At 33.2% G+C, this 18,781-nt stretch overlaps 1 protein-coding gene and 2 long non-coding RNA genes across 4 annotated transcripts; 1 reads left to right on the forward strand and 2 right to left on the reverse strand.

Annotated features, from left to right (window-relative positions):
- Positions 1-3,101: 3,101 nt before the first annotated feature.
- On the reverse strand, positions 3,102-4,743 carry LOC26530042. 2 transcript variants are annotated; one of them, XR_006954126.1, is made up of 6 exons: positions 4,718-4,743; positions 4,472-4,662; positions 4,320-4,412; positions 3,999-4,255; positions 3,677-3,932; positions 3,102-3,610 (listed from the first exon to the last, which is right to left on the reverse strand). It is a non-coding gene; the product is annotated as an uncharacterized LOC26530042 (long non-coding RNA). The 2 variants fall into 2 exon arrangements; XR_002724098.2 differs by lacking the exon at positions 4,718-4,743 and having other exon boundaries at positions 4,472-4,677.
- A 3,127-nt stretch (positions 4,744-7,870) lies between these two features.
- On the reverse strand, positions 7,871-8,677 carry LOC124460246. The gene is made up of 4 exons (XR_006954176.1): positions 8,663-8,677; positions 8,144-8,418; positions 7,989-8,086; positions 7,871-7,929 (listed from the first exon to the last, which is right to left on the reverse strand). It is a non-coding gene; the product is annotated as an uncharacterized LOC124460246 (long non-coding RNA).
- A 1,029-nt stretch (positions 8,678-9,706) lies between these two features.
- Positions 9,707-14,825, forward strand: LOC111518822. Its single transcript, XM_047010786.1, has 2 exons — positions 9,707-9,869; positions 9,920-14,825. The coding sequence occupies exons 1-2, from the start codon at positions 9,865-9,867 to the stop codon at positions 14,715-14,717; spliced, it is 4,803 nt and encodes a 1,600-aa protein (XP_046866742.1). The 5' UTR covers positions 9,707-9,864; the 3' UTR covers positions 14,718-14,825.
- Positions 14,826-18,781: the final 3,956 nt, after the last annotated feature.

Below are 18,781 nucleotides of genomic sequence, written 5' to 3' on the forward strand. Positions count from 1 at the left end.
GTACCAGCACCACTACCACTACCACTAACAGTTCCTGTATCCCCTTACCCTTATCATCTTACCATTTTCTACGACAGCTTGCTCATCTCATTGTGTTACTTGGCATTTGCTTGCTTGGCTTTCATTTCATTCTTTTCTCTAGGTTTTTTTTGTCCTTTCTAATTTCTTTTATCTCTTTTTGTACCCTTTCTTTATACCCTATTTCTAAGATTTAAATGGGTATATTATTGTACTACACAATAGAAAATTAATTTGGAACAAGAACAATTAGGAATCGCCATTCGATTGTCTAATGCTTGCAACCTTTGAGTCCATTTGAAGGCATTTGAGTCCGTTTTAGAAATATTCAAATCGAATTTAATAACAAGAATGTCGGTTACAAAAGGATGTTCAAACACCTATATCTCTATATAAGAACCTATTAAAAAATTGTTACTTTAAATCTTAAAACGTGTTTAAGTTTGCTTACACGGATACACATTCCCGCATAAGAAATATAATTTTTACAGGATATCACATTGTCCAATTTTCATCGCTCACTTGTGTAGTGAATTTTTTTAAGTGGCATGAACGTCGTTGCGTTTTCTTGACAATTTCCAATTCCCTCTCTTGCTCATTCTCCGCCTCTCCCTTATCGTCTTTTTCTACAATTGTTGCACAATTTTTTAATTTGTTGCTTGGCGAAAAACTGAAAAATGGTTTAGAGAATTTTAATCTAAAATGGGTGGGTAGAAAACTGTTGAACAATTCACATGAACAAACCATACTAAATCATATTTTTTGGTTCAACTATTGTCAATTTCTTTGGCCAATTAAATTCATATTATACTCAAGCAATTTTCAAAATATTTTCTATTGAAATTTATGCATTCAATTATCCACAAATAAGCACACAATTTTCACATATTTAACTCACAATCAGACAAAACACACAATTCCATTAAAACAAAAGCCACACAAGCAAAATAATCTGGGAAATTTCAAATTGTTCATTGCTGAAAAGCCTCAAGTAAATTGCAATTTATATTTATGCTTTTAGCCCGTTGGGTAAAAATACTTAAATAGTCTAAAGGACTAAATATCCTTAGGCATTGTAATAAGCCTAATCCCCAATGCAATTGCCGTCCGCCGACTAATAAAGACAGTTATATATGAATGGTTAAAAGGGAATGAAGAGATCGAGTTGTGAAATTCTTAAAGTGCCAAATCAAATGCTCTTTAGTAACTTTATTTTATGTATATATTTTATGATCTATTAAGAAAGTTTGAACTGATTTTCCGTTTTAGGATAACGGTATTCAAAAAACTCAAATTTGAAATATTTATATTTTGTACACCTAATCTAAAAGTTCAGATTTTTTGCCTGTATTATATTATAGTGTTTTAATAAATATATTATTGGTAATTTAATTATTAAAAAAATTATCTTTTACTTCCTCAATACATGAAGAGCTGACGATTTTGTGTTATCTTATCTTAACTTTATTTATATAAATTGCTTAAACTGAATTGTAAGATACAAAAGATTTTATTTTATTGTGTCTTAACTTTCAAAAAGGCACAATAAAGAATTTTTGACATTTGAACTACCTGTAAAATCAATAATGTGAGGTAATAACCATAGATTGATTAATGATTTAATTGATTCTTAAACTTGTCATTTCTATTTAAATAAAGTTACTGGAACTATAAACTAATATCCTTCTGTTTATTTTGTATAAAAAATTGCTATAAAGTACAATTACATTGGAAAATATTCTGTTCCTGTTTTTGTTATTTATCCGACATTGTAGTTAACAAAACTTGTTTCCATTATCTTTACTACGGTTAGAAATATTTCGAAAAACTAAAACTAATTAAACAATTAATGAATAAATTAAACTAAATACATTAGCTTACTTTAGAATCCCTACAAAGTCAATTTTTCAGAGGTATTCAAAATGTTTAAGGCGATTCAACCCGCACTTTAAGCGGCTTTAATATTATTTCACACCTAGTTAAAACAAAGTTATAAATATAAGTAAACTCATGTAAGTTGAAAAAATTGTAAAATTATGGTTAGTTCCTTTGTACATCCTTCATTATTTCATCAGAGAATATGTGAATAATACATAGAATCATCTAAAATATTTAAATTTTCTAATGAAAGCGTCAAATGTTGTGTTTAGTTGTATCAAATCATAAGACAAGTGAGGGCATCTTTTGTTTCTTTATCTTGGATAATGATCTTTTCATTTCACATATTAAATTCTCGAATGTAATAAGCATTAAATTTTCTTAGATGCAGTTGCAATTACATTGTAATTACAGGACCAGAGACGTTTTCTATGCAGGTCTCAGAACCAGTAAAAAGGATTAAGCCAAGCACTTAAGTAGCAGCTTATGACAGATATACAAACATATGTACATACATAGGTATGTATGTATATACATATGAGTGGTTGGGTTATGTTACGAATTAAATTTTCAGACTTTCAACTCCCCCCTCTTCTTTTTGGCTATAAAATATCGCTTAAAATGTGACACATGTCCATGTCCTGTTCATCCTAATTGGCCCCAAGTAATTTGCCTTTGTATAATTTTAATTAGTATTAAGATTTTGGCTTTTTAAGCCATCTCAAAGTATATACCTACATATACATATGTATGTTTGTGTCAATATATACAATATTTCTATGGCTATGCGTATGTGTTAATAACACACAGCTTCCTTCCACTTATCGTTGAAGTGCATCCTCCAGACATGTGAAGTAATCAAAATGTTAGTGCAAACTCTAAATTAATATCCTGCAGTTTCCCTTGGTCTCAATTATGGGCAAACTTGCTGCATTGCATAAATTTTGCCAGAGCAAATTGTAGCCACAACAACAGCTGACCAAGAGAATCAATGATTAATTTTCTGTGGTAGTTACTCCATTCAGTTCGATGCAAGAGTCTATACATTCGAAAATGTGTGCATTGGGAAATATTTTATTGATTGCGATGCCCAAGAAAATCTGTCGAAGGCTCTTGATAATCATTAGCAAACGGCTAATACTTGCTCTGTGAACTGATCTGAAGTCATCAGATCTGTATCAAAAGAAAATACACAATTTATAAAGTTAGTATCAAAATATATTTATTTATTCAGTTCAGTTACAAATGCGCCAATTCGAATCAGAATGATGTATACTTCAAATGTCTCTGCGTCTCATTTGAATGAATCGTCAATCTTCGTGTGTATTTCGCCCAGTGTATCTCAAAAGTCTTTATATTCATCGATTTAAGTGTTACGCACCAACTTGTATCAGCATGATGAATACATCTTCTTTTGCCTTCTGTGTATTTCCAACGTGTATAAGTGCTCTGCTCCAATTTGTATCAGCATGATGAATACATCAAATGTCTCTTATGTATTTCGGTTTCCGATTTTTTTTGCACCACTTTGCATCAGTATATTTCATCAGTTTCGGTATAGCATTACACACTTGGCCTGTGTATTTTCAACGTGTATAAGTGTTATGCACCAACTTGTATCAGCATGATAAAACATCAAATGTATCGTATATATTTGTGTATCGAACCTACTACGCGCTTCCTGTGTATCTTTAACGTGTTTGTGGATGAGAGTCTATTAGGTGAGAAAAAAAAATTATAAAATAAATCAGTTATAAAAATTCGAATCTTCGTAGCTCACCTTGTGTAGAATCGTGTTCAGGATGTGATGATCGTCCATTGTTCAGTATTTAGATTTGTTTTGCACCACTTTGCATCAGTATATTTCATCAGTTTCGGTATAGAATTACACACTTGGCCTGTGTATTTTCAACGTGTATAAGTGTTATGCACCAACTTGTATCAGCATGTTAAAACATCAAATGTATCGTATATATTTGTGTATCGAACCTACTACGCGCTTCCTGTGTATCTTTAACGTGTTTGTGGATGAGAGTCTATTAGGTGAGAAAAAAAAATTATAAAATAAATCAGTTATAAAAATTCGAATCTTCGTAGCTCACCTTGTGTAGAATCGTGTTCAGGATGTGATGATCGTCCATTGCTCAGTATTTAGATTTGTTTTGCACCACTTTGCATCAGTATATTTCATCAGTTTCGGTATAGAACTACACACTTGGCCTGTGTATTTTTAACGTGTATAAGTGTTACGCACCAACTTGTATCAGCATGATGAATACATCAAATGTATCGTATATATTTGTGTATCGAACCTACTACGCGCTTCCTGTGTATCTTTAACGTGTTTGTGGATGAGAGTCTATTAGGTGAGAAAAAAATTATAAAATAAATCAGTTATAAAAATTCGAATCTTCGTAGCTCACTTTGTGTAGATTCGTGTTCAGGATGTGATGATCGTCCATGGTTCAGTATTTAGAAATATTATAATTAACATCCATTATTATTCGTCCCGCAAGCTGCAAGTTGGTAATTATATTCAAATATGTTTAGTTGAAATACAAAACTCTTGACTTACACTTGGTAAGTGTTCACGTGTGTAGGTAGAACCAGAGACAGACAAGTCAAAGAGTTTGTATTCGCCACGATTTCTGTGTCAGTACAGGCGTACCTGGTACATTGGTCTGTATTAGTGTTTAATAACGGCTCCTAAAATTCGCCTCTATGGTTTTCCAAAATATGCACGCCAAAGCAGATTAAATTAAATACCTGAATACTTTCGTCAGTTTATTAGCAAATATTGATTTTTAGAAAATTTATTCACCTTTTTTTTCCGATTTTTTTGAGTTTTTTTTTAATTTTTTATAAAAGTAAAAAAAAATAAAAAATATCTCTTTACGCTTAAATCTAAGATAAACAAAGTGTTGATTTGCCGAAAAAAACTGTGTTTTTGAATTTTGATTTTAGAGCTGTGTGCTCTAGTGAGAACTAAAACTTAACTGACTTTCTCTGGCTTCGTCTCAGGTATATCAACTTTTCGAATGACAGGTGGCTAAAACCCGGCTGCTTGGATTTAAAAAATTTACATAATTTACGTTGACATAAATATAAACGCAGACTCGTGTTTAAATGTTCAGAGTTCAATATGTATGTGGGAATGGGAATGAAATCGAAAGTTATCAATGATATCGATAACAAACAATCGAGATATAAATGAGAGAGTTTTTTGGCGTCAAGTCGTAACGAACGTGTTCCTCGTAGCTGCTCGAAAAATGAATACACTAATGTAATGTATAATAAATTATGTTCAATAAAACGGTATGGAATATTGAGTAAAAAGGCCTAAGAATTTGAAGATCGAAAGTGCGATTATATTTGCGTACCACATGTATAGCATACTTTCTATACATATATCTATGGATATTCTTTAATAATGTATATTTTTAAAGTCATTTCAATATGTAGCCCATAATTTAATATACTTGAAAATTTCCTTTTTAAAGAAGAGCTAGAAGAGACACTTACACTCTGCCCCTTTCTCATGTCTGTTAAAATTATAATGCATATGAAGAAGTCTGCCCTGCAGCAGAAATTATAAACTAACAATAATATAATTCATTGCATGAGAAAACCAATTTTAATAATAATATTTAGTGATTGATTCAATACAATTGCCCAAATCATATAAACAGAATTGGAAAATTATAAATATATATTTAAGTTTAATGATTAAAACACTTATTAAAAAAGTATCTGCATCCGCTAAAGCTCTTGTTTTACTTCTATCTCATCCTGGAAAACTATTTCATACTCCACATCTGTCTTCTCCTCAAACTCTGTCGCATTCTCCCACTCTGGTTCGTGAATAAACTTTGATTCCTGCTCCCATTCTGGCTCTTCCTCCCATGGTGGTTCCTGCTTAAATTCTGTCTCCTTCTCCCACTCATGTTCTCGATGCAATTCAGATTCTTCTCTTTGTTCCCAATCGAATTCTTCCTTCAACCCGGTACTAAGATCTAGTCTCTCCTCAAACTCTGGCCTATTTTGCCATGCTGGTTCCTGCTTAAACTCTATCTGCTCCTCCTTTCACAGTGAACACAATACCGGTTTAAAGTAAGCGTTTGAAAAAACGTGCGCATAATGCAAATAACTGAGCAGAGTACAATGAGTAGCTGAAGTTATAGCGTCAGGAAGGAAAGCCCGACATTTTTGTATATGTATATGTATGTATGTAAAAGATACTCAGAGTTATTCAAGGACCACAAAGAAGGATTTCTCTAATTATACAAGTCTTCTCGTGCAGTTATTTGAAAATGTGTTTTTACAATGGTTAACAAATTATGTTCTATATACAGGATGGCTAAAACAAATAGCCTTTAAATTCCTTGATCTTTTGAAATTGTAAAATCAGAGTTTCGTTCTGTGGCATGCTGCTGATTGTTAAGGAGGAATCCCAGAGCCCGTTAATCACCCCCTGAATTTAAGTTGTCTTTAATTGGTTATAGTATAGTCCATCGGCTTAGAATAGGCTTAGGTTTTTAATATATTTAAAAAAAGAACAAATATCTTTGATTCAGTTTTAATACTACTGAAGGCCACGATAGCGTTTATCCATGGGACTTAATAGAAAAGTAGAATTTGCGCAAATGACACTTGAAGATAATTCTGGACTCTTTTTAGACATGTCAACGATGATGGTACGACAAAACAAGCATAAAAGTATCTCAGAATATGCCATTGAATTAATGATTTAAAGCTTCTAGTTGCCGTTGGTACCAGGCAAGAGACCTGTTTTTCACACTATTCAAACTCTCTTTTCAATTGACAAAGGAGACATGACTAGGAGAACGCCCTGCTCATTAAAAAAGCAAGATGTGTGACATTTTGTCAGGCATAATAATAAAATTACAATTGAGACTCGGGCGACAAGCAAATGGCAAAAATGTGCAAATTCAGCGCAAATAAAAAAAACAAAAAATACAAGTAGAACGATATGAGCAGAGAAGGGGAAAGCTAAAGAAAAATGAAAAAGAAAGGAAATAGTACGGGTCCTTTGCGAGTACTGAAGGCGGGCCCTGTAGGAAATGTCAAATCAAATTTATTGACTTTCATTGTTAAGTGGAAGGGAGTGGGTTGTGGGATGTGGGGATAAGAGTGCGAAAGGCGATTGCAACTTGGCGCTCATTCAAATGTGAAAAGCCAATGACAGAGGTTAGGGCAAATGGTGGGGATAAGCGAAATCCTCCTCTTTTGACATGGCAGGCAAGCAAAAGCTTCTTTTTTTTTGTCCTGCACTCGTATTTGTGCCCGATTAAAGCGACGCTTCAGTCTTGAGACAATCAGCAGAGGAAAACCCTCCACCTGTTTTCTGCTCCTTTTCAGAGCTTTTTACAATGCCTTATAAAAAATCATACGCTTCCTTTCAGTGCATTGAGCGCTCCACCAGAGTTCTCCCCTCTTTGGTTTAGGTTTTCTTTTTGTTCTGTATTTTGCCGTTGTAAGGTTTGACAATTATTTGCATTGTTCACTAAAAGTCATTTGTTCAACATTCACATGAATCGGTAACTACAACTTAAGTGTCTACTCAAGACTGGGTTAGAGCCGACACTCCTTTTGTATACCCAACACAGATGAGCTGGAATGTTTTTGACAGCATGGCAAATGCTTTTTTCCCTACACAAGTACTTACAGGTAATACTTCCCAGGGTAACAAACATTTTAGCAAGTAAAAGTATATTTCAATTAATGCTGAAAATTTTTATTGGTCGAAAAGAAATCTAGAAGGCCAGACCATTCTTGTCAAGAAAAATCTCTTTTGCTGGACTATTCCGAGATCCGTTGATTGCAAAAAAGGATAGACAAATCCCCTCTCCACCGTGCATTCCAGGAGTAATCCTCCGTGTTCTTTATTATGGCGTTTCAGTTGGTTGTTCCATGTGTAATTCATAGGTCCTTTATAGTGGCTTTCAGTTTGTGGTTCCATGTGTAGTTCTCTGGTTTTCATTTGCTCAACTCAATCTAATCAGCTCTGTATACCTATAATAATTGCATGTTGCAATTATTGGACATTGTTTAATGTCCAGAAACATACTCACTTCTTTGTGGACCGCTCCACCCCGTGCGTGCGTGCATGCGGTTGTTTGTTTTTGTTTAAATTACTTGATTTATATGGGGATAAACAAATCTGAGCTCACTAAAAAAGTTTTAATTTAAGGATAATTCACAAATAAATAAATTTTTTTTTGCTTACATTTTTGACTTGTTTTTTTTTTTATAAAAGTATAAAAACCACTTTTTGCACTTAATCTAAAACCGAAATGTTTGAATGCCAAAGGATTTTTTTTTTAATTTTGAATTTACTGGTTTTCTTATGTGTTCTCCTACAGAACACTTGAATCAGACTGAATATGTAGAGTTTTCACTAAGGTATATCAATTTTTCGAATGACATAAGAAACAACCTGGTTGCTACGATGGCAGTAATTGAACATTAAACTTCGGTAATGTGGGATTTGGTCTGGCAACTCTGCTGAGCGGGGCGAATTGAGTTAAAGACGAAGCAGTCGAACTGAGGAGACGAGCGAAAGCAGTTGCAAAAAGACAAAAGACGAAACGACGCAAAGCAGTAAAGACAACTAATTTCTAACTAAACCTAATCAAAATAATCAAATAAATAGTTTTAAGTTAAAATATACTAAAATACTACAAATAAATATATTAAATAAAACAAATTCCTACATTAATTCTTTTGTGAAAAAGGAAATACAAACCAAAAGTATCGAAAAGTTTTTGGCCATAAAAGAGCTCTAACTGATTCGCTTTAAAAATTTGGAACTTAATTCAAAAATTTTTATGTTCTAAACTGAGATTTGAAGATGAAAATAGTCACATGGATCCCTCAGTTTGTTTTTAAATATCCAAAGCAACACATAAACAACCAAATTTTACCAGAATGCCACATCCTTCGATGCTTATTTTATTTATCAAAAACCAATTGAGTATTTCATTCTTTGTGTAGCTCAATTTCTTCAAGTACTAGATCAATTTACACTTTAAAAATCTTGAACTATAAAAAACCAATTTTCTAGTGACTCTAAAAGAGGGGGAAAGATGGAAAGGATAAATGTTTTTCGTTTGACCCGAAACATTGTGCTCATCGCTTTAGTTCTCTTTGACTCTGGCCTGAGGTCGGTTGCCAAAAATGAACGCCTTCGTGATTTTTTTTTCCTTTTTCTTTTGCATACTTTTTAAATGGGTGTTTCCGTTTCCGCTTCCGTTACGTTTGACTTGTCTGCACGTAAATTTCTGTGCCATTTCTGTCACTGAGTTTCGGTTTCTTTTTTGTTGCATTTCCCCATCTTCTCATGTTGGCGGTAAATTTTGTACTACAATGCATATATAATCTTTTTCACTTATCTTTTGCATAGTTTCCTGGGTGAACAATAAAAAAAAAAACACCTTCTCTTTCTTTTTTAGTGTGCGTCTGAGGTTAAAAGTAGCGTCATACATTCTGAGATTCCCACGCCCACTTTGTAATGAATGAAATGTTGCCACAAGAGTTGCAAAAGGTTGTGGCAAAATGCTGCAAATACAGCACAAAAGGTGTGTGTGCAATTTTTGCTGAATGCGGCACGGCGAGGACTTGTCGACAATCTTCTGACAGATTTATGGGTTAATTATTGTGGTTGAGTTAGATCGCTGCGAAACGGTGGAAATATAGAAATCTAAAAGAAATACATAGATAATCTGTGTGCCTTGAGTTATATGTCATTGAATTTGTTTAGTTGCACAAGTTTTCGGCATATTTTTTATCATATAGAAAAGGAAACAAAACAAAAAAAAAAACACAAAATTTACAAAAAAATATATATGGCAAATTCCCTGAACATTTAGAAAGCAATGGACGAACAGTCGCGTCCCTTTTTGTACGAGCAACTCTGCAAATTAAGACATTGTCTGGGCAATCCTGATTATGATGTAAGCAAATCCATAAATTATATACTCTCCAGACCTTTAAATAATGACAGTCGCCATGAATTGGTTGTTCTCGATAATCTTCGACTACGTTTCGAGGAGCTGCAACTCACGGGAGATTCACGCAATAAAGACCTTATGGAGTTTCGTGCCAATTTGTGTATGCATCTCTATAGAGAACTGGCTAGGATTGAACCAGATGAAAACAAACGTTACGTTTACCTAACACTATGCTACGAACTCCTTGACGCTGGAGAACCTGATAATATGACCGAAGAGGAAACCATTGAATATCGTCTGAAAGTGATTGACAGCCTCAACAATCAGGTGAATAAATTACTAAAGCATCTAAATGAAGTAGACCAAGTTAAGGACAAAAATAGAAAACATGTACGTGTTTCCAAAAGGTCAAAGCTAGTTAAATCGAAAATAAAAGAGGGTTATGCTAGAATTGATCCCAAACCACAAAAGCATTGTGAATTCCAGTGTTTGAACCACCGATCTGAATCTTTGGCTAAGAATAATATACTCAATCATAGAAAAATCATAGATAACAACAAGAAAATAAGCCATGATTGCGAAACTAAATTGTTTGGTTGTTCCAGACTTAGTAAGGAAAAAATATTGAAATCAATCGATCCAAGTCCAATTCGTACAACTATTGAAAGTCAATCTATTCCAACAACATTAAACTTGCCTTCGTCCAAAAAAATTAACCATAATTGCGAATCTAAATTGTTTGGTTGTTCCAGACTAAGTAAGAAAAAAATATTAAAATCAATCGATCCAAGTACGATTCGTACAACTATTGAAAATCAATTTATTCCATCCAACCAAACATCTATGAACTTTACTAAATCAAACTTACCTCTGCCCACAAGGAGATCTGATGGAGAAGACATTTTAGAAAGTAATTTACATAAAATAAGTATATATATAAAAAATGGTTTGGAACATTCGTACTCAAATACTGAATTACTCAGTCAAGAAATGTCCAAATACAAGGATCGCAGTGCTCTATTAAATCTTTGTCAATCTAATCACTTTAAGCCTAAGCCAATAAGAATTGATTTTAAAATTGAGTGCTATTTGAAGAAAGAACCGGTTATACAAAGATATTGTGATTTAAGGGGTTTGATGTATCAGCATGGATGTTTGGTGATCCTTGAACTAAAGGACAAATATCAATATAAAACCAAAATATCAAAAGGCTATAAAGATCAAGACAGCATATTAAAAGTTATGAAGAATTTGTATTTTAATTTAAAAAACTCTGAGCGATATGTAGTTGAAGAATTTGCAGGACTTCAATCTGGGGAAAATCCCATACCAAATTGTATAACGAATGAGAGCCAAGCTAAGAACAAGCAAAATTTTCCTGAAAACTGTGAATTGCAAGCTAAATTCCAGACATCTGGTTGTACTCACATTGAAGACAAAAGTCTAAACCGTATGAGGCATAAGGACGATTCTAAGGTAGTCAATGAAGATAATGAAAGCAATATGCTTTATACTTCCAAAGAAATCACAACTACCGAATCCAGATTTAATCGAAATGAAACAGATAGAGTTTCGTCAGAATCCGATTTTCTTCTGATTGAAAACAAAAAGGGAATTTTGAACGGATATGAAGGTAAAAAAGTTTCTATATCCAATTTAACAGATTTCAAAAAGGAATTCGAAATCTATAAAGTTCAATTAGATGAACTGCAATGCATCCAAACTTCTTTATCCAGTACTGTTATCAATGGCGGACAGATTGACTATATGTCTGATGTTTCACAGGATCGACCAAAATTATCAAAATTGGAGAGTGAGTCGGTTTATGATGCAGATAAAATATTAGAGGAAATTTGCAAAAGTGTTGAGTCATTCACCTTGCCCGAAGAAAGTTCCAAACTTGTGCCAAGGACAGGAAACTATTTGAGTGCTTGGTCGTCAGACTCATCGGTTTATAATGATTTTATTAAAAAAAAAGAAGACAAAGAATTGTTGCATGATTGCCAAGATATAATTAGCCTACATTCTGAAGATAGTTTTTACAAGAATAATCTTTCCGAAGTCCATATTACTAGCGATTTAAAATCTACGCAATTTAAGAGCTTTGTCGTTATAGAACATTTGATATTCACCCATTGTCAAATAAAGGGTTTGATATTGAACTATGGTTTCTTGGAAACAGTCGAAGTGGAATATAGAAATTATGAAATTAATAATATTAACCAGCTGATGAATGTGAATGATATTTTCGCTAATGTGCAGTACGCATTTAACCAAATTAAAAAAAATAATTCTCAAAATGAGGAATGTTTTTCCGAAATTTCCAACATTCAAGATTATTCTATTTCTTCACGAGAATCCGCTGACGTTGAATTCAAAGACCTTTTAACTCCTAGAACAGCAGATGGAGAAAGTTTTATGACCTTGTCTGCTAAAAAAATAGATAAAGGATTGGAAAGCTATAAACATTTATTGGATCAATTGGAAAAAGTACGTTTGAACTCGAATCACAGCATACAACAAATTTTAGCAAAAGATGAGACGAAAATTAAATCGTTAACTCAATCGATGGACATACAAAACGAACCATTAAACATGGAGTTTGAAGATATTTTTGAAACCAATCGTCCAAGTCCAACATGCAATGAATTGAATAAATTTGAACACATCAATGACAATGTTGATAATTATGAATTTGGTTCTTCAAAGAAATGGCAACATCAGCGTTACATTATAGCCGCACCAGCCATTATTGTACATCTATTTAAGTCCAATCCTGCTTATCAATGTTCACCTATCGAGGCTAGTGCTCCGAACTTATACGAAGAACTAGAACAATTCTATGAAATGATGGCGCATCCAAATAGTTCATTAACAAAACTCATAGATGTCTCAGCTGTTCAAAGGCGTTTGAAAATGATCTTAGATCGTGTAAAGGAGCAACTAGCAGGCAAAATCTGGCCCAAAAGTTGGCTACATTTAGTAGGAAAAATTCAATTAAGACAATTGCTTACTAGTAAAGAGAAAGGTGCATATGAGGCAATGCGCTGGCGACTGACTGATCGTAGTGTTCAGGAGTTGTCAGATGATGAACGCCTACGCGATGCCTTGAATGCCATGATGGGCTATGAATGCCGACAATTAAGATACTCGTTCAGAACATCGCAACTTCTGTTACGTTCACCGGAACAACAGCGTAACCTAAGCGAATCGTATTTGTTATTGGCCTTGGGACATTTGGGTTGTTTATATCGAGAGCTGCAACATCAGCAGAAACAACTTCAAACTTTAGGTAAGAGTGGCATGGCTTTAGCTCAACGTCAGCGTGATGAACTTTTGCTATACAAACAGTTGCATCGAAAATATCAAAAACTTGAAAAACCTGCAACTCTCTTTCAATTGTGGAAATCGAGTAGAAATTTTTCATCGAAATTTGAATGGATTTTAAATCTAAATTGTCTTATTTTCGAGGAAGCAAATTTATTGAGCACACTTTCTAAGGAATTGTATCAAGGAAATTATGAAAATTTATTGCAAAACTGGTTATTATTGGTCAGCCAGACCATGTTAGAGCATTTAAGCCGATGGTTACGTTTTGGTGAGCTACTCGAATCGGAGTCTACAGAGTTTTTTATTATTGAAAATTTGACATTACCTACGGAGAATTTCTGGCAGGGACGTTTCACTCTACTAACCAAGATAGTTCCCTTATTTTTGAGTAACGAACTTTGCCATTTAATTTTAAATGTTGGAAAATGTCATCGATATAGCAAAGAATTTTTAGGAATTGATATTGAAGTACCACTGAACTACCAGAAGCTTGCTAAGGCCTTTCAGCTGACTTACTTGAATCATAATATGGAACCTTTAAATGATCTTGTTGCTTGGGTAAATCAAGACATTTCATCATATATATTTAGTCAACATGAGCCGGCCATTGACCTATTCTATAAGCTTTTCAAATATATATTACTTCGCGATCTGCATTTCGTTACTAACTTGATAAATCACCTTGAACCTTTACTTGAACAATCGGTCGATTTGTTTGATTTGCAACAGTTTACCTCTGTATTAGAGCAAATATTAACTAAGGATAACTCTGAGCTTTATATGGTGGAAATTCCTTCAGAGAGTTGTCTATGTTGGTCAAAGTTTCAATTATGCTGGCATTTAGCTGACAATTGGAAGGCTCTCATAGGTCAAAGTGTTCAGACGTATTCAAATATTTTCACAGATCTTTGGAAATTCCATTCTGCCAACTATATTCTTTTCGAAAGAATACTAAGCCATAAATATTATTTTGGAAGGCGTATTGAATTCGAGTATCTTGCCGATGTCAATCAGGTAGAACAACGTTTTCAAGCCTTAATCGATTTATTTATCAGTGTGATGAGAGGCCTAAGACATTACCTATTGATTCAGGTTTTAGATGAAGCTTATAATCAATTAAATCTAAGATGCAATGAAGCCAAGACTTTAGATGATATAGTTCAAGCTCACAAACAGTATCTAAATACAATAGCAATGGATTTGTTTTTGACCAAAAATGGGAGAGATTGTAAAATCTGTTTCAATCAAATATACCATTTCGTATTCGATTTGGACATTGAGCAGCAAAAATTTTTATCTGAATGTCAACAATTAATAGATTGTTTGAGGAGTTTTTCAGACGAGGAACGATTATTAAAATGCCAATTGCAATTGCATTTGGTCTGTAAGCGCACATGGAATATTTTAAATGACTTGGGACGAAAATTTTCTATTAATTTGATGGAGCTTAGGGCAAACCTGAATAGAAAAGGTGAAAGAAAGTTCAAGTTGTTGGCCAAAAAACTGAATGCTAATGGCTAATATAGGAATGCTCAAAAGCCACTGCATAATTGTTTAAATTAGTCAACGGAATTTGCCAAAAACCTATGTATGCCATATTTTATTTCTATTTGTCTCATGGGTTTTTATATTGTAAATAAATTTGGTTGATATATTTTGATATAACTACAATTAAAAATTGTAATTTTATTTGAAAATATTGCAAAAACTTAACTCTAAACTTGCAATTTATAAAGCATTGCGAATATTCCATTGAATCTTTAATTGAAAATGGGATTTATTTTTTATGCCATTTTAATCCTTTTTACACTCTCTTGAGAACAATTGGAGTCTTCTTTCTAGTCCTTATTCACTTGTCGTCAGTATCTTTGTTTCGGAGTTTGGTTTCTGTAAATTTTATATACAAACTTAAATTAAAAATCAATTCCTTTTTCACTTCAAATCCTAATCTTTGGTAAAGTTCTAATTCGTTTATAAGATGAGCATGTGAATGGGAACAAAAACGAAATAGAAAGAAAAGAGAATTTCTCGTTTGGACGTTTTCGTCTATTTGTAAATTGGATTTTAATTGAAAATTAAGAATCGACTTAGCCATGTTTGCATTGTGCAGCAACTGAAAATGATGCCTTTTGTTATGCTAATTTCTTTTACTCTGGTAGTGTGAATAACGAATTCCCACAGACACATTCACACCCATTCTCACACTCTTACTCGCATAGACAGGACACATACAGAGACTCAACTTTTGCTCTGCTATTCGTTCGTTTAAATTAAAGTAAATAAATGGAAATTTACTTTTTGGCTTAAGCGTTTGGCAAATGGAATTTTATGTTCATGTCAATTTTAATTACTCGAAGCAAATTAAATCAAAAAGAAATCATCTCTCTCTCTGTCTTGGTTTTTTTAACTTAATTTTTTGTTAACAACTTATGACAACACTTTCTTTATCTCTTTCTCTCTCTCTCTCCTCCTTTCTTACGCGCTCTCTGTGTTTTTCATTTGCATAACTTCCTTTACAATCTTGATAGCAAAATCTTAGCCAAAAGTACAAAAAATGAGGAAGAAAGGAAAATTTTGTAGTCCTTAGCAAGCGCTTTTGTTATCTCCTCCACAAGCACAGCAGCTGGCAAAGTCATTTTTGAGTCACACATATCACTGAGACATAGGAATGGGTTTACATGTGTGTGTGTGTGTGTGTGTTGGATATAAATTATCAAGCCCAAGTTGGCTTCAAAAAGAATGTCATGAAGATAATTGAGCCCAGGCATTTAATAAAAAAGTCGAAAACGATGACAAAGAAACTGGTTGGGGTAACATTTTGTCAAATCACAAAGCTGCTCATGAAAGAGTCAAGTGAGTGACTTGCTCAGTTGCTGATTAGGAAAATTAATTTTATAGAAAATTGTTTTTCACATTTTTCTTTTTTTATTTTTTTTTTTTGTCTCCTCCGCTAGAAGGAAGGCTTTTGTTGATAAATTTGAATTTATCATTTACGTGAGGGGTTTTACCACAAAAAGTAGGCAAGAAAATATATTATGAAAGCAAAAATTGTTGCAAAAAATACTAATCTACAAAGTAATTTTAATGTTAAATATGTATTGTATTAGCTAATTTATCTCGGTTATTTAAGATATACACGAACCACTACAGAAAGCAAATGTCAATGAAGTTTTTTTGGAATTGTTGAATTTTAATAAGCGTTGATTAAAGAAGAAGTAACAAAATTTAAATGGATTTTATGAAGTCTTTTCTTGCTTCCGAGTGGATCTAACACGCTAATCAAGAGCGATTCCGGCCCGTTTTTTAACTTTTTGCTCTCAATTCCGAGTAAAACTAATTCAATCGTTTTCGTTTTCGAAGCTAAATTTGAAACACATTCTTTCACCTGATATAGATCAGTTTACAGATTTGCCGAGCTTTACAATCATTTAGGTATATATTTTGTTTTTGAATGCAAGTCCTGATGAAAATAACTCAGGTTTCTTTTGTAAAAGGTTTTTAAACTATTTCAATTTTAGTCCTGGCAAACATTATAATTTTTGCAAAATTTTGAAGATATACATATTTTACATCAAATTTATTTGTCTTAAAGGCAATCAACTTAAAACCAAATCATTTTTTTTGGAATCGAATTCGAGAAAATGTATGAAATCCGATTTCGACAAAAACATTCCGAATCAAAAACGAGAACATGCCTGTTTACCTTCCACTGAGTTTGAGTCTGCAAAAAAGTAAAAGAATGTAAGCAAAATATGTTACATCAACATTATAATCTGTTCTTAGAATGTGAAAATATACAATTTCTGCAAAAACTTTTGTGTAGGCATAATAATAATGCGATAGGTTAAGGTCGGGGTAAGATGCAATTTTTAATTCTTCTGACCAAAAGATTTGTTTTACAATATTTCTTGATATCATCTCTTAATATATTTAAAACAATTTAAATTACAATCCACATTTAAAGCTATGAACTAAACAGTAACTTAAAGCTTTAACTTACTGTGCACAGACTTTATTGGGCCTAATTGGCGAAACATGTTTGCCACTCAACACGATTAAATCTATTCCACTTGAAACCCTCCGACTGCTTGTGTTTCCATATTCTCAAAGTGGTCAATTCTGGCGTGAATTGTGTTTCTTATATGTACATTTAGTTGAATCCTAATTCGTATTAAACACTTCAAGCCCTTTTATTATATTCATCCATTATCTCATTTGTTCTACACTTTTGTTTCAGTTATCTTTTTTGTCATTTATTGCGACTCATCATTTTCACATTTGTTCGACTGTCCCAGCCAAAGTACTACTTGTATATTATATACAGTAAAGTAAGGCAAAATTTATGTTTATCCCATATCCATCTTCAGCAATTGTGTCATGTCAAATTAAACTATAAAATTTATTATTATGCCCATTGACATACTTGAACTCTGTTCTAGGCAATAAATTCAATAAATACGAGAAGTCGCTGCTTGTTGTTGGCTTTTGCAACATTCTGCCATTGTTATTGACAATTTGTTGTCAGTTTTTCTCTCGCACCACACAAATGGAATTTATAGTATTGTTGCCGTGTGGGTGGTCAAATGGGTGAACAAGGCGAAAGTGGCTCGTATTTTTTTTTTTGGATGGGGTGGCAAAAGGTCTTTTTGTGACCAGGCTTTATGAAATACTTCTCATTATTGCGATCGAAACATATTTGAACTATTTTCATTTCAATTGCAAACTGCTTTGCCGCACAGAGAAATCAATTGAATTGCCATTTCACATATGAAATGGTCATTTGTCAATGAACAACAATTGCAAGCGATGGGCTGGTGGGGTAGGTAGGACAGCAGTCGGGGCGGAGAATCATGGTGGTATTTGTGGGTGTGGCCGCCGTTGTGGTCTGTCAAAATGGCCGCATAAATATGTCGCCCTTTTGTGGGATTCTATGGGTAAGCACTTCGTTGCTAAATTGTTCGTCGTTATTAAATTTCCGCTGCGTTGAGTTCTCATTTCCGTTTCGATGGCCAATGCAGCTGGACATCAGTAACAACAACAACAATAACAAGAACAACAGCAGCAACAATATGTGAATGTGGATAGTAGAACGGATGTTGCCATAGGACATAGATATACCATATAGTATTCAATATATGGCCATATAAACAAAGGAGTCTGTGCTAGAGATGACAATGCCCAAGCGTGTGTAATTTTGTTTAAAGATTTCACAAAGATTACAAATATGAATAATGAAAAATACTTGTTTATGTGAAATTATATGTCGAATGCTTTGAATAGGAAAAACTATTTAGCTATCTAACGTATCTTTACAGGTCTACAGATATCAAGATTTCTAGTAAGTTATGACACTCATTAAATTTTCTTGAATAGTTGTTTACCTATGTAAGTTATTTTGTATTTTTGAAATATACAAACGAAATAGAAGCTTTCTGCCATGCCATAATTGCTTTTACACAATTAAGAGCCTGTAAAGATATGATTTTAGCTTCAAATTTCAAAAAGCTATATTCAATGCAGACAATCAAAAATTGTTTAGTTTTGACTTGCATAGATATGTAACTATACACATATGTAGTAGACCG

The sequence above is a fragment of the Drosophila willistoni genome, assembly GCF_018902025.1.
Source record: "Drosophila willistoni isolate 14030-0811.24 chromosome 2R unlocalized genomic scaffold, UCI_dwil_1.1 Seg167, whole genome shotgun sequence".
In the NCBI taxonomy this organism is placed as follows: Eukaryota; Metazoa; Arthropoda; class Insecta; order Diptera; family Drosophilidae; genus Drosophila; species Drosophila willistoni.